This window comes from Osmerus mordax, chromosome 2 (genome assembly GCF_038355195.1).
Source record: "Osmerus mordax isolate fOsmMor3 chromosome 2, fOsmMor3.pri, whole genome shotgun sequence".
In the NCBI taxonomy this organism is placed as follows: domain Eukaryota; kingdom Metazoa; phylum Chordata; class Actinopteri; order Osmeriformes; family Osmeridae; genus Osmerus; species Osmerus mordax.
In genome coordinates this window covers 7,524,675-7,539,678 of record NC_090051.1, presented here as the reverse complement: position 1 = coordinate 7,539,678, position 15,004 = coordinate 7,524,675, and the positions used below count along the sequence as shown (strand labels likewise).

General features: G+C 41.2%; 1 protein-coding gene across 6 annotated transcripts in view; it reads left to right on the top strand.

The window, feature by feature from the left end:
* lss (lanosterol synthase (2,3-oxidosqualene-lanosterol cyclase)) overlaps positions 1-15,004 on the top strand; it is a 79,796-nt gene that overhangs the window by 16,655 nt on the left and 48,137 nt on the right. For 5 of the 6 annotated variants that reach the window (XM_067262018.1, XM_067227545.1, XM_067262017.1 and 2 more), the window contains exons 3-5: positions 14,157-14,295; positions 14,607-14,715; positions 14,881-15,002. In XM_067262018.1, coding sequence (XP_067118119.1) covers positions 14,157-14,295; positions 14,607-14,715; positions 14,881-15,002 — 370 coding nt within the window. Of the gene's footprint in view, positions 1-3,944; positions 4,088-14,156; positions 14,296-14,606; positions 14,716-14,880; positions 15,003-15,004 lie in introns of all 6 variants that reach the window. The other variant, XM_067227546.1, reaches the window with a different exon arrangement.

The following is a 15,004-nucleotide window of genomic DNA, read 5'->3' as shown; positions in this document are numbered from 1 at the left end:
CATCTTGGTACAGTTACAAAATATAGTTGAATGATTGTTTTATTGTATAGTGGTTATCTTTCATCGCCGAGGTATCACACTCCTCAGCCTCCCTGGGAAAGTCTATTCAGGGGTTCTGGAGAGGAGGGTCCGTCGGATTGTCGAACCTCAGATTCAGGAGGAGCAATGTGGTTGTCGTCCTGGCCGTGGAACTGTGGACCAGCTCTATACCCTCGGCAGGGTTCTGGAGGGTGCATGGCAGTTCGCCCAACCAGTCTACACATGTTTTGTGGATTTGGAAAAGGCGTTCAACCCAATGTCCCTCGGGGGCTCACGTGGGGGGTGCTCCGGGAGTACGGGGTACCGGACTCCCTGATCGGGGCTGTTCGGTCCCTGTACGACCGGTGACAGAGTTTGGTCCGCATTGCCGGTAGTAAGTCGAACTTATTCCCGGTGAGGGTTGGACTCCGCCAGGGCTGCCCCTTTGTCACCGATTCTGTTCATAACCTATATGGACAGAATTTCTAGGCGCAGCCAGGGCGTTGAGGGGGTCCGGTTTGGTGACCTCAGGATCGGGTCACTGCTTTTTGCAGATGATGTGGATAATGGGAATCAGCACCTCCAAATCTGAGGCCATGGTTATCGACCAGAAAAGGCTGGAGTGCAATCTCCGGGTCGGGGAGGAGATCTTGTCCCAAGCGGAGGAGTTCAAGTATCTCGGGGTCTTGTTCACGAGTGAGGGAAGGATGGAGCGTGAGATCGACAGGCGGATCGGTGCGGCGTACGCAGTGATGCGGGCTCTGCATCGGTCCGTCGTGGTGAAGAAGGAGCTGAGTCGAAAGGCGAAGCTCTCTATTTACCAGTCGATCTACGTTCCTACCCTCACCTATGGTCACAAACTGTGGGTAGTGACCGAAAGAACGAGATCGCGAATACAAGCGGCCGAAATGAGTTTTCTCCGCAGGGTGTCCGGGCTCTCCCTTAGAGATAGGGTGAGAAGCTCGGTCATCCGGGAGGAGCTCAGAGTAGAACCGCTGCTCCTCCGCGTCGAGAGGGGCCAGTTGAGGTGGCTCGGGCATCTGATAAGGATGCCTCCTGGACGCCTCCCTGTTCTGGGCACGTCCCACTGGGAAGAGGCCCCGGGGAAGACCCAGGACACGCTGGAGGGACTATGTCTCTCGGCTGGCCTGGGAACGCCTCGGGGTCCCCCAGGAAGAGCTGGTGGAAGTGGCCGGGGAGAGGGAAGTCTGGGCCTCCCTGCTTAGGTTGCTGACCCCGGATAAGCGGAAGATGATGGATGGATGGTTATCTTTCAGGAAGAAGGAGTTGTTACTAGAATCAAGATTTCAGTGAACACAACATTAAAACAAAGTAACAAACATGACACAAATATCCCTCTCATAATTCTCCACCTTGTACTCTTGTGGTAAAGGTGAAGTATGAAGAACTTTCCTCAAAAGTTCTGATTAAGGTATGTTCTTTGTTCAACTGCCGCCAAAACGGATAGCAAATGGTTGCTGGAGACGTGTTGTCTCAAGCAGGCCCTTTGAAGCTTGCAAGCTCGCAGGAGGGCTGATTAGGTAGATCGGGGAGGTCCCCCCCCAATTCTATGGTTCCTTTGCATCGGCGTTTGGTGGGTAATCAGCATACTGAGGGTGTCACGAGGGCTGAGTAGGATTGTCTAATGTGATTGAATCACTCTTCAGGTGTGGCAAGATGTTGGCTCCATGTGGTCTTGCTGACCTCAATACATAGGAAAGAGGTTTTAATGGACTTTGAGGTTCACTGTATGTCTATTTTACACACCAAACTGTAATTTTTCAACTATGACAAGGTAAAATCGGTTTTGCAATCAATCGCCCCTTTAAAGTTTTAAACATTATTTTATTTTCAGACATTTTGCTTACTTCCAGTACTGTAGCCTTGTTATGCTTGACAACTTTTAGGTTGATGTTCACAACTTTTTTGTCAGCTTTGTGGTATTAAAAAGCATAAAAGAGAGATCTTGTGTGTGTTCTCATTATAATAAGAATTTGAGTTGATTTGGGCATATATATGGTAGGGCCTACATATATTGTTTTTTGGCAAGTGTATCTCAGGTGATGTTAGGGAGTAATCCAAAAGTAATGTAACTAGTAGTGTAACTAGTTACTTTCAGCAGTGAGTAATCTAGTAAAGTAAAGCATTACTTTAAAAAAAATTAACTAGTAATGTGTAATCTATTACTTTTTTGAGTAACTACCCCAACACTGGCACTTTCACAATCTGTAAAACAGAGAAATGACCTCGGCCGCCAACGTCCCCTTTTTATCAGACTGTGTCACAAATGAAATAAAATGAGACCCTACCCCTTACCCCTAGCCCTTAGTTTTGCGCGTTCCTGTGAGAGTAATTGGTGTCCAATACTCTTTTTGATCGAGGGGTAGGGCTAAGACGAAGGGGTATAGATGAAGGGGTATTGTTTATATGTTTAAATGTTCACTGTGTCTGTAAGACAGAGTATTTGGATTCGGCCTTGGACTGTCCTGAACTATCCCTCCCCCGCCCTCCCCCCTATCAACACAGAGACTATGGAGGACCAAACCTGCCATATTTACAAATGAATGAATGAATAATTAAATGTCCACATCCATGCATTCAGAAATAAATGAATAAATGTATTAATTAATGCACAATTGTCAATAAATAGTTAGCTACTTATAATTTACATGTATTTATTTGTGTATTCATTTATTTATTCATTTATTCATTCATTGTTACCAATATGATAATGAGAGGAGGCCAGTAGGCGTGCAAACTGACGTTGAGACATTGCAATCAATCCAGAGCCATAGACTCAATCTAGCTAACACCTCGGACACACTGGCTGCGAAGTGCCCTGAAGCGCCACAATCAGCTACGAATGGCGCGATGCTGTTCACACTAGACGCGCATTTCTCCACGCCGGTCACCAAGCCATTCTCTGAGCTTTCCTTTTTTACATGTAAAGCTGACATGGTACATAAACATGGCATAGGCTATATTATAGGCAACTTGTTGCTCCAACAACCGTCGCAACAGCATCCCATTCCCAACATAACCTGGCAACCTTTGGCTTTTTGTTGCCGTAGTCTTTGTAAAATACATGCTGTGGGGCATACAACTCCATGTAGGACTAAGCTACTTCTCATCTTCGATGATGAACTTTCTGTCGTCAATCTTCCCAAATTTCTCTTCTGCTTAATTGGGAGCTATGACAGATCGTCTATCTAGCTCTTAAACACACTGTTCAGAAACAACGGACAAATATGTTGGCTTGACAATCAACGCAATCAACAATCACGATTTTTTATTTTAAAATGTTTACATTTTGAGAATTGATCGGATATCTATTTATCGGGGTAAACACATGGTTGGCCGGTCAGCGTAGTGAAGTTGGATGTTAAGTGATAGGCTATAGCCCACAACTAACGTAGTAAAATCTTAATAACATGTTTGTTTATCCAAATATCATATATGGTGAATTAAATCTTTGTTTTCAACGAGGTCGGCCAGTCTGGCCAAGTCTCTGGCAATTGCTCTATTTACATGTATGTTGTGTCAAATACTGCCTACCTATTTTTGATTGACACATCTCATTAACATACTGAGATGAATAAATACAGGAATGAATGAATGAATAAATGAATACAGAAATAAATGAATACAGAAATAAATGAATACAGAAATAAATGAATACAGAAATAAATGAATAAATAAATGAATAAATAAATGAATAAATAAATGAATAAATAAATGAATAAATAAATGAATAAATAAATGAATAAATACACAAATAAATACACAAATAAATACATAAATAAATGTAAATTATAAGTAACTATTGATTGACAATTGTGCATTAATTAATATATTTATTCATTTATTTCTGTCTAAATGCATGGATGTGATTTATTTATTCATTCATTCATTTATAAATATGGCAGGTTTGGTCCGCCATAAGAGACGACTCCATTCAGGAGGGAGAAGTAAACAGACTTTTCAAGAGGCAGAACCCACGTAAAGCAGCTGGGCCGGACGCTGTCTCCCCTGCCACTCTCAAGCACTGCGCTGACGAGTCTGATTACAGGTGGGAAGCTGACAACCTGGTGACCTAGGGCCTCATGTATAAAAGATTGCGCAGCTTTCATACCAGAAGATGGCGTACGGCCAAAACTTGAAAAGTACCTACGCACAGAAATATTCACATGCATAAAACCAGTCGTACGCCAGGACCTGCGCACCTTTCCTTTATAAATCACAATCAACGTGAGATTGACCGCACGTGAATGAGCCACTGACCCCGCCTTGCCTCCTCCCATAAATGAATATGCAGATGACTATAAATGCGCTCCTGAGGTCATTTTTTGTCTGAATTAAAATGGCTAAACACTCAAAAAAGAAAACATTCACAGACTGTGATATCGAGGTTCTAACAACAGAGGTGAAGGCGAGAAAATGTGTCCTGTTTGACGGCCTGACATCAGGTATTAGCAACAAAAGAAAGTCGGCGGAGTGGAAAACACTATTTGCGCCCTTTCTTGTTTTTAATCTGTAGCACTTTGAGATTTAGTTAAATATAAAATGCATTACAAATTATTATTATTATTATAGGGCCGTAGATGCTGTGGGTTTGGAGAAACGGACCATGGCAGTCAGAAATTAAGAAGAAATGGTCCGATGTAAAACACAAAATTAAGAAACGACTGGTGGCGCATCGTAACAGCATGGCAGCTATAGGGTTAGCGTGACGTGCATAGGCTAGGGATTTTGGCGTTCGTTTGACACCCTCAAGTTTAACAGAAGCTGTGGTGGCGGATTAAATAGTATATAGAATTTCCCGTTGGGGTTTTGGCATTTTGATGTGATCATCCACATTAATGATCAAATTGTTATTGTTATGTTTTTTAAATAGTCAACGTCATAGACGTATGACAGTAACTGTAGTGGAAACTTTATTTTGTAATGTTTGGTGAGTTTCGGCACTTTTCAGTTAGAATTCGCCACGTTACAAAGCCAGACAAAACCCGTCAATTAAATGTTTAAATATCACACCGAGTGCGTGAAAACCAGCGTACGCAATATTTTCGTGCGTACGCAACGTTTATACATGAGGCCCCTGGTGTAGCTAGAACAACTTAGAGCTCATTCTTAATAACATTCACCAAATGTTATTAAGAACAAATCTGTTCTTAAACCCCACTTACGCAGTTTTCACGAAGATTCTGGCATTCACCAATATTTTCTTATTTGGGATTTGTTTTTAGGTAAGAACAGAATTGACGCACACCTAAGAGCACTCTTACCCACAATTGAGAGTTGACATGTTTGCGCAAAATAAGTAGTGATACCGTTTTTGCCCGTTCAAATAAAAAATTGAATGTTTTTGTCCTTTATAATTTTGCAACTAATAATTTTCATTATTTTAGTTTGTTTTAATAAATACACACTACACTTACACTTCTGCTCATTTATAAAGCACTTTGAATTGCCATCGTGTATGAATTGTGCTAGGCATATTTAAATAAACTAGCCTTGCTTTGCCTTCAATTCACATCAATTATGTTAAATGGGGAACCTTGCCATCCAATAATAAGTGACTTATAACAGTATTTATATTCCGCACACTAGGACTACACCACACAATGGCGTATTTAGGCTACGTGTGTGGACGCTTTAGGCTACCAAGAGCAGTCCTCATGGATATTTGTAACAGTCATCTATCTTCTATCTTTTGAAATATGTTTTTTTGCCTCAGATTTCAGATCAAACCATTTCTTTTTCACTTCATCAGTTCTGCGCCCTTCTCCAGATACAGCGTTCACTACTGCTTTGTATCCACCACTGACGACAAATGTGATGTGTCGTTTGTCGCTAACTTCTTGCAGCAGTACCTCCACTTCAGAATTACTAAAGTTTTTCTTTCTTTTGGATTCGAGGCCTCCACCGTCTTTACCACGTCTTTTCGACATTTCTCTGAGTGTGCACACGGCCCTGCCATCTCATGCCCTTTTATGGGAATTAACGGGTGTTTACCTATGCTAAATAGGAGCAACGGGCACAAGCTTTTAATTTACGACATATTGGGATTTATCATTCTAAGACAATTCTGCTGTTTAGGAACACATCATGAATCACACATAGACTTTTCTTAGGAACTTTCTTAAGAACAAATGTAAGAAATAACTTAGGAAGATATTGGTGAATGAGGCCCAATGCTCTTAAGACAGTGGAGATGGTTGTGGACTTCAGGAAGAATACAGCCCCACTCACCCCCATCACCCTGTGAGACTCCCCAGTCAACACTATGGAGTCCTTCCGCTTTCTGGGCACCATCCTCTCCCAGGACCACAAGTGGGAACTGAACATCAGCTCCCTCGCCAAAAAAGCACAACAGAGGATGTACTTCCTACGGCAGCTGAAGAAATTCAACCTGCCAAAGACAATGATGGTGCACTTCTACACAGCCATCATTGAGTCCATCCTCACCTCCTCCAACACCATCTGGTACGCCGCTGCCACTGCCAAGGACAAGAGCAGACCGCAGTGTATCATCCGCATTGCTGAAAACGTGATTGGCTGCAATTTGCCTACCCTCAAGGACCTGCACACATCGAGGATCCTGAAGCGAGCGAGGAAGATTGTGGCCGACTCCTCCCACCCTGGACACACTGTTTCAGCCACTCCACTTTATTTTATTCTACATACCTGTCCCCTTAGTATTAGTTCATTAGACTTTGCACCTTTTGTATAGTATAGTTAGACTTGTTTAAACTTACACCACTTATTTAAAGGGGTGATTGATTGCAAAACCGATTTTACCTTGTCATAGTTGAAAAATGACAGTTTGGTGTGTAAAATAGACATACAGTGAACCTCAAAGTACATTGAAACCTCTTTCCTATCAAAATGTCACTTTTTGAAACTGCAACTTGCAAACGCTAGATTTTGAAACAGTGCAAGTTGTGACGTCAACTTGCAGCATCAACTTTGTCACGCCACAAAATTTACATTTACCCACCCACTGGTTTTCTGGTCCAGGAACAAACGGAGGTCGCGTAGATCTCCGACACTTTTTTATCTAGCTGCGCGCTGCTCTGTACTTCCACAGAAATTACAAATAAGAAAGTTAATAGGTTTTCAAGATATTGAAAATGGAGCGCCGTAAATGCAGTGTTCCAGGCTGTAGGCTACCGGGAATCCTGACACTTTTCACCATCTTCCCAAAGAACAAGACACTAGACAGGCATGGCTGATATTTATCTATGGGAATAGCCCTATTAAGTACGACGCTAAAGTATTAATTTGCTCGGACCAATTCACCGAGGAGAGTTTTGAAAACCTGGGACAATGTTAAGCAGGATTTGCTATGAAGCTGTTGCTGAAAAAAGGTGCTGTTCCGACCTTATGTTCATCACAACCGCAAGCTGTATGATGTTGTCGCTAACAGTTATTAGCAATGCTAACGTATCCTGCCTGTATCTAGCATCGGTAGAATGTGTGATGATTTAGTTTATTAGCAATGGGGCTAACGCGTTATTTCATGTTCCTGATTGTGTTTCATTCGAATAATCAACCCGTACTTGTAAATCTACAATTCACGAAGCATGTTTGTCCAGATCTTTGGCAGGTTATTTTTTATCTAGCTAACTGAAGCTGAGTTGAATCACGATATAGTTTGGTTGCTAAGCTGTAACGTTCTACCCACCTAACGCTAAGTCGATCCAGTTTGCTTCAACAACAGAAGTGGAAACAACTAACGTAATAATTTCAAAATATAGCTGCAAGCAGCAATGAGGTGGCCAAACCGGTAAAGCAGGTAAAATGAACAAAAAACATTTTAGACATCCTCAGAACAGGGTTCTGAGTAAATGCAGCTTTGAATCCATCAAAGATTTGCTGAGATATGACCCAACTTCCTGTTTGCCGGCCTTGTCGCAGATTTTGATTGGCTGTACCGATCAAACTGTTTCGAAAATCTAAAATAATTTTGATAGTTTGTGTGAGGATTGCCATGACTATATACAGCTAGACTACAGGTAGCTAGCAACTGCGTTGTGCCTAGGGATGAGTATTGATAAGATTTTAACAGTTCTTATTCCATCAATTCCTGCTTATTGATTCGATTCTCTTATTGATTCTATTATTGATTCTTATTGGGCAAGGGGGGGAAAAAAGAGCACAAACGGGTTAATTTACATAAATGTTCTTTTATATAATTTTCTATAATGCTACACACCATATACAGTATGTATACATACACATTTACATTTTGTCGTTGCTCTTCTTCTACACTTCTATTTGACCTTGGCTGAAAATGGAAGATTCTATAGCTAAGCTATGTCAGTTATAGCGACGCTAGCTTAGCTATAGAATCTTCCATTTTCAGCCAAGGTCAAATCATATAATATGACAGTGTCGCTCAGTTTAGCTAATATTGGGTTAACACGACAACCCGAACGTTTGCTGATAACACACGCCCTCCGATAATTAACCTGAAGTGATCAATAATGGGAGACGAATGTCGGAGCAAAAATGTATGCTTCAAACGACGGGACAGAAGATAACTTGATCGACTACACACAATAAAGGCAAATTGCTTCACACAGTGACAAGTGGTTGTGATCACTTTTTAGGAGTTTAGCTCACCTTTATGAAGCTCGAACGTTAGCTGCGCTGCTGCGTGCATCGAACACATGACACATGACATTTATCCTAGTGAGCTATTCTCAGTGCTGGAAATTACTGTGTTCAGTTACTGTGTAAAAATATAAGCAGTTTTTCAACTGGCAAGCGGTTGTCAGATTTGGCCCAAGTTTAAACAGCTGTAATTCAGTCATATTTTGACATGTCAATGTGATTGTGGTCTGAAGATAATCTGTGCCAAATTTGGTGAATATTAGAACATTTTGTTGGAGGAATAGGTAAAAACTTTTTATAAAACGTAAAATGGCGGCCGCATCAATTCATCTGGTATCACAAGTTAACATGTGTCAGACAAGGGATTGCCCCCTAGTGGTTAGATGACACAACCCTTTGTGGTCCTCTTTGGAACAGGGTCCCGAGCACCTGTACCAAGTTTGATGTCAATTCAGCAAATATTTCCTGAGATATGATCTCAGTTCCTGTTTTGGCGGCTTCATCGCCGACTTTGATCAGCTTTACCGGAAAAACAGTTTTGAAAATCAAAAACCAGGCTTGATCTGAAGATAATTGGTGCCAGATTTTTGCTTATTGCAGCGCCACCTAGAGGTGAAATGGCATGACCTATTGGACCTCTTTAGAACAGGTTTACTGCATTGACACCAAACTTATACCAAGTTTGGTGTCAATGCAGTAAAGAGGTGCTGATATGACCTCACTTCTTTTATGGTGGCTTGGTTGACGACATGATGTCTTTTGTGAGGCTTGGACCGAAGAGGATCTGTGCCAAATTTGGTGAAGATTGGACAACTTTATAGGAGGGGTAGCGATTTTTTTAAATATTCATTCAAAATGGCGGCCACATCAATTTGGCTGGTCACAGTCACAAGTTAACGTGTCAGACACGGGATCTACTAATATATCACGAGCAGGGCTCGAAATTAACTTTTTGGCTTAGCAGCCAAAATGGCTGGTAGATGAAAAAAATTACCAGCCAATAATATTTTTTACCCGCCAAAATTAAACCTGGCATTTCAGACGTACTCTGAAATTGTTTGACATAAACAACCTTTACCTAAAATTTTTATATCATTGTAAATCACTCTCAGAATGGATTAAACACAATCAAGCAATTTTACTTTTTGAAATAATTTATTAATTCAGGGGGTTCCAGGGCTTACTAGCCTACTCCTCTAGCTCAATGTGAGATTTACATTTTACATTTACATTTAGTTATTTATCAGACGCTCTTATCCAGAGCGACTTACAGTAAGTACAGGGACATTCCCCCCGAGGCAAGTAGGGTGAAGTGCCTTGCCCAAGGACACAATGTCAGTTGGCATGACCGGGAATCGAACTGGCAACCTTCGGATTACTAGCCCGACTCCCTCACCGCTCAGCCACCTGACTCCCTGGGTTTCATGTAATATCATCTTATATTGTACATTACACATCACAATTGTGTGTCATATCACAAAGTAAAATGAGTAAATAGTTATCACCCTGGCCTCTTTTCTTGTGGCGTTTCTGCAGCTGCCTTGCAGTAAAGCTATAGTTAGCCTAGCTATCCCCCAAGTTAACAGATGCGAAACGAATGTTCTGCCAAAGGTAGTCACGTGTGTTTTCGTGACATTAGTGCAGACCGGTGTAAAAATTGACCTAATCTCTATGATTTAAACGTCATTTTAAGTTTTTCCCTTCTCATGATATTTTCAGGCATTTAGCCTACTCATATTGCATTCATTCATGAATAAACAACCCCTTTGAAGATTATTCTACGACGTTACCCGGCAGTAGAAGATGGAATCGCGATTCAAACGGTACCATCTGCTAACTGAAAATATGCCCCCCAAAACGTAAATAAGCTTGACATTTATTTAATGGAAAATCGCTCATTCATAAAAAGCTCACTGGTAGCGATCATTGTCAGTAACAACGCAAAATGCGATATAGCCCTGTGTGGAGAAGCCCCGGTAAATTGTACTACTACGGTACAGTATTAGACTACTGCTGTGTTCGTCTTGGTAGCGATTGCGTTGGTTGAATTGGATTTAACGTTCTGTTGTACGGTTTAGGCTGAAATTAATTATTTTCATGAACAGATTGACAACATTTAGGCTGTGGCAATGAAGTGTTTTTGTAGTGTCTCGCGTAGGCTAAAGCGTTGCAGTGAGCAACACTGGTTTGAAACCACAGGTAATGATAATTTCACCCACAAATCGTTTACTTGTAATGTAATGTCATAATAAATCCTACAACGAAAATGTATTTGTGAGGAATGTTTATTTTAAAGATTGAAAACAGATGCATCATAGACCACTGTAGTATGTGTTGCCCGGGCAACACAGGCTAATGTCATGATGCTAATACTTCAGTGAAATAGTAGACTACTGTTTCCGAAGGTAGATGTACTTCCTTAATAATATCAGCTTATATTGTACATTACACATCACAATTGTGTGTCATATCACAAAGTAAAATGAGTAAATAGTTATCACCCTGGCCTCTTTGCTTGTGGCGTTTCTGCAGCTGCCTTGCAGTAAAGTAAGCTATAGATAGCTTAGCTATCCCCCAAGTTAACAGATGCAAAACGAATGTTCTGCCAAAGGTAGTCACGCGTGTTTTCGTGACGTTAGTGACGTTAGTAACGTCAGTGACTGTGGCTAGCAAATTAGCCACCGTTAGCTTCACTTTTCGCCACAAAAACTTAACTTGAGCCTAAACCATGCAACGGAACGTAAATCCCAATAGAAGCAACTCAATCGCTACCAAGACTAAACTTTTGACACCTAGGTTGTCTATGTATGCCAAATATTGACTGAGTTTTAGGGGGGCAAAAATAAATAAAAATTATAATAATAAAAATATATGTGTGAGAGAACAAAGGTTGGGCCCTTGCCGAAGGCAAAGCACACCCAACTAGAGAGGGTACAATTTCTGGGGAAATTGTAGGGTGTGCTTGCTTGCGTCGGTTGCACAGGGGGGTCCGTTTTTTAATGACATTTTTACAACTGATATTTCTGCATATTTTATATAAAAATGCATACTTATTATTTATAAAGATTACATAGATTTAAAAGCTTTTTTTTTTTTTGCTGCTCATTTACAACTCAAAATACGAGTTAAGTGTAGAATGAAATAGATGTCTTCTCATTTCCCCTGCAAGAGGCAGCCTCATCGTTGAATCAAAACGAACACATTTGGCAGACCGGTGTCAAAATTGACCTAATTATTAAATAATAATAATAACTAGAGAGGATACAATTTCTGGGGAAATTGTAGGGTGTGCTTGCTTGCGTCGATTGCACAGGGGTCTGTATATTTTATATAAAAATGCATCGGGCCTACTTATTATTTATAAAGATTACATAGATTTAAAAGCATTTTTTTTTGCTGCTCATTTACAACTCAAAATACGAGTGAAGTGTAGAATGAAATATGATGTCTTCTCATTTCCCCTGCAAGAGGCAGCTGACAGGCTGAATCAAAACGAATACATTTGGCAGACCGGTGTAAAAATGGACCTAATCTCTATGACTTAAACGTCCTTTTAAGTTTTCCCTTCTCGTGATATTTTCAGGCATTTAGCATACTCATTGCATTCATTCATTAATAAAGAACCCCCTTTGAAGATTATTCTACGACGTTACCCGGCAGTAGAAGATGGAATCGCGATTCAGACAGTCCCATCTGCTAACTGAAAATATGCCCCCCAAAACGTAAATAAGCTTGACATTTATTTAGTGGAAAATCGCTCATTCATAAAAACTCACTGGTAGCGATCATTGTCAGTAACAACGCAAAATGCGATATAGCCCTGTGTGGAGAAGCTGCCCCGGTAAATTCTACTACTACGGTACAGTACTAGACTACTGCTGTGTTCGTCTTGGTAGCGATTGTGTTGGTTGAATTGGATTTAACGTTCCGTTGTACGGTTTAGGCTGAAATTAATTATTTTCATGAACAGATTGACAAAGTTTAGGCTGTGGCAATGAAGTTAAGGTTAGTAGTTAGATAGACTTTTGATTTAAGTAAGGGGAGTGCCGAACATGTTCTGTCGCCGTTTGACTTCCTAAACAGCTGTGTAGTGTAGATGTTTTTGTAGTGTCTCGCGTAAGCTACAGCGTTGCAGTGAGCTACACTGGTTTGAAACCACAGGTAATGGTCATTTCACCAACAAATCGTTTACTAATGTCAGAATAAATCCTACAACGAAAATGTATATGTGAGGAATGTTTATTTTAACGATTGAAAACAGATAACGCTACATCATAGACCACTGTAGTATGTGTTGCCCGGGCAACACAGGCTAATGTCATGATGCTAATACTTCAGTGAAATAGTAGACTACTGTTTCCGAAAGTAGATGTACTTCCTTAATAATATCAGCTTATACTGTACATTACACATGACAATTGTGTGTCATATCACAAAGTGAAATGAGTAAATAGTTATCACCCTGGCCTCTTTGCTTGTGGCGTTTCTGCAGCTGCCTTGCAGTAAAGCTATAGTTAGCCTAGCTATCCCCCAGGTTAACAGATGCGAAACGAATGTTCTGCCAAAGGTAGTCACGCGTGTTTTCGTGACGTTACTGACGTTAGTGACGTTAGTAACGTCAGTGACTGTGGCTAGCAAATTAGCCACCGTTAGCTTCACTTTTCGCCACAAAAACTTAACTTAAGCCCAAACCATGCAACGGAACGTAAATTCCAATAGAAGCAACTCAATCGCTACCAAGATGAAACGTTTGACACCTACGTTGTCTATGTAGGCCAAATATTGACTGAGTTTTAGGGGGGCAAAAATAATAAAAATAATAATAATAATAATATATATGTGAGAGAACAAAGGTTGTGCTCTCGCCGAAGGCTTGAGCACACCCAATAATATATATGTGAGAGAACAAAGGTTGTGCCCTTGCCGAAGGCAAAGCACACCCAATAATAATATGTGAGAGAACAATGGTTGTGCTCGCCGAAGGCGTAAGCACACCCAATAAGAATACGTATAAACACTTAAGGTGGCCAAGCCGCCACTCTTAGTCAATCTGTTGAAAACAGTGTTGTGTAGACACAATAGATTTATTTGTACGTTTTTATTTCAAGTCTCCACCTTCAATGTTTCAGTGAGTGTTGGCCATGTTGCGTCTTTGCTCTACAGCTTCACTCGTTGTAAACCAACCAATCAGCGCGTAGCTCACCTATATATTAATGAGCATACCATAAAAGGAGAAAACCTATCGTTTTTTCCCGGGAAAATTTCAGAGGATGTATCAGGGGGCATAGAACAGCACCCGGGCCATTTTCAGCAAAACCAATGTTACATACCCTATTCGGAGACCTTAAGTAACAGTGTGAAATACCCCCAAAAAACAGTCAATCATCCCTTTAATATTTACTCCTATATGTTGAATGTATGCACCCTCCTGCCAAAGTAAATTCCTTATCTGTGCAAACTTTCATGGCGATTAAAAGCCTTTCTGATTCTGAAACGTGTATTATCTTCCCCTTCTACAGAGCCAATTCATCTCTGACTCTCCCTCAGCACAAACTGTAATGGGAGCAGCCCTGAAGGGCATGGAGTTTTACAGCCACCTACAGGCAGAGGATGGCCATTGGGCCGGAGACTATGGAGGACCTCTCTTCCTACTCCCAGGTATTGACAGGTTTGCCATTCCTTTGCCTTCAACAAGTAGCATATACTTCATAAAATTTGAATAGAGTTTCACTTGCAGGGTTTCCCGCAGCACTTTTCAGCTAAGGCGGCCGCCTAAGCAAGACATGCCTGCTGCCTTAACTACATTGTCCCCCCCCCCCCCCCCCCCCCCCTTTTTATAGCGATATCCGCCGTGTTACTCTGTCCTACCCTACCACCTTAACTAACACATTTTCTGTGGGAAACCCTGACTTGTAATGGAGAACATGTCTGCCAAAGGCCACCAATTTACCCTCCACATTACTCCTCAGGTCTCTTGATTGCCTGCCACGTGGCTCAAATTCCCTTGCCAGAAGCTTGGAAGAAAGAGATGGTGAGATATCTACGTTCTGTTCAGCTACCTGACGGAGGCTGGGGCCTGTGAGTGTACAGTGTACTTCTACTCTATTATAGGGTCCTGTCTTATTTTGAACTGTGTGCATTTGTGATCAAGGTTAAGCTCAATAGGCAAGTTATTTGAAAGTTTGCTGGTGATAGAATCTAACAATTTCCAACTATATATCCATTTCTTTGTATATTTGTCAGACACATTGAAGACAAATCTACAGTGTTTGGCACTGCACTAAACTACACTGCCCTGAGAATCCTTGGACTAGGACCAGATGATCCTGACATGGTACGGGCCAGGAATGAACTGCACAGCAAGGGT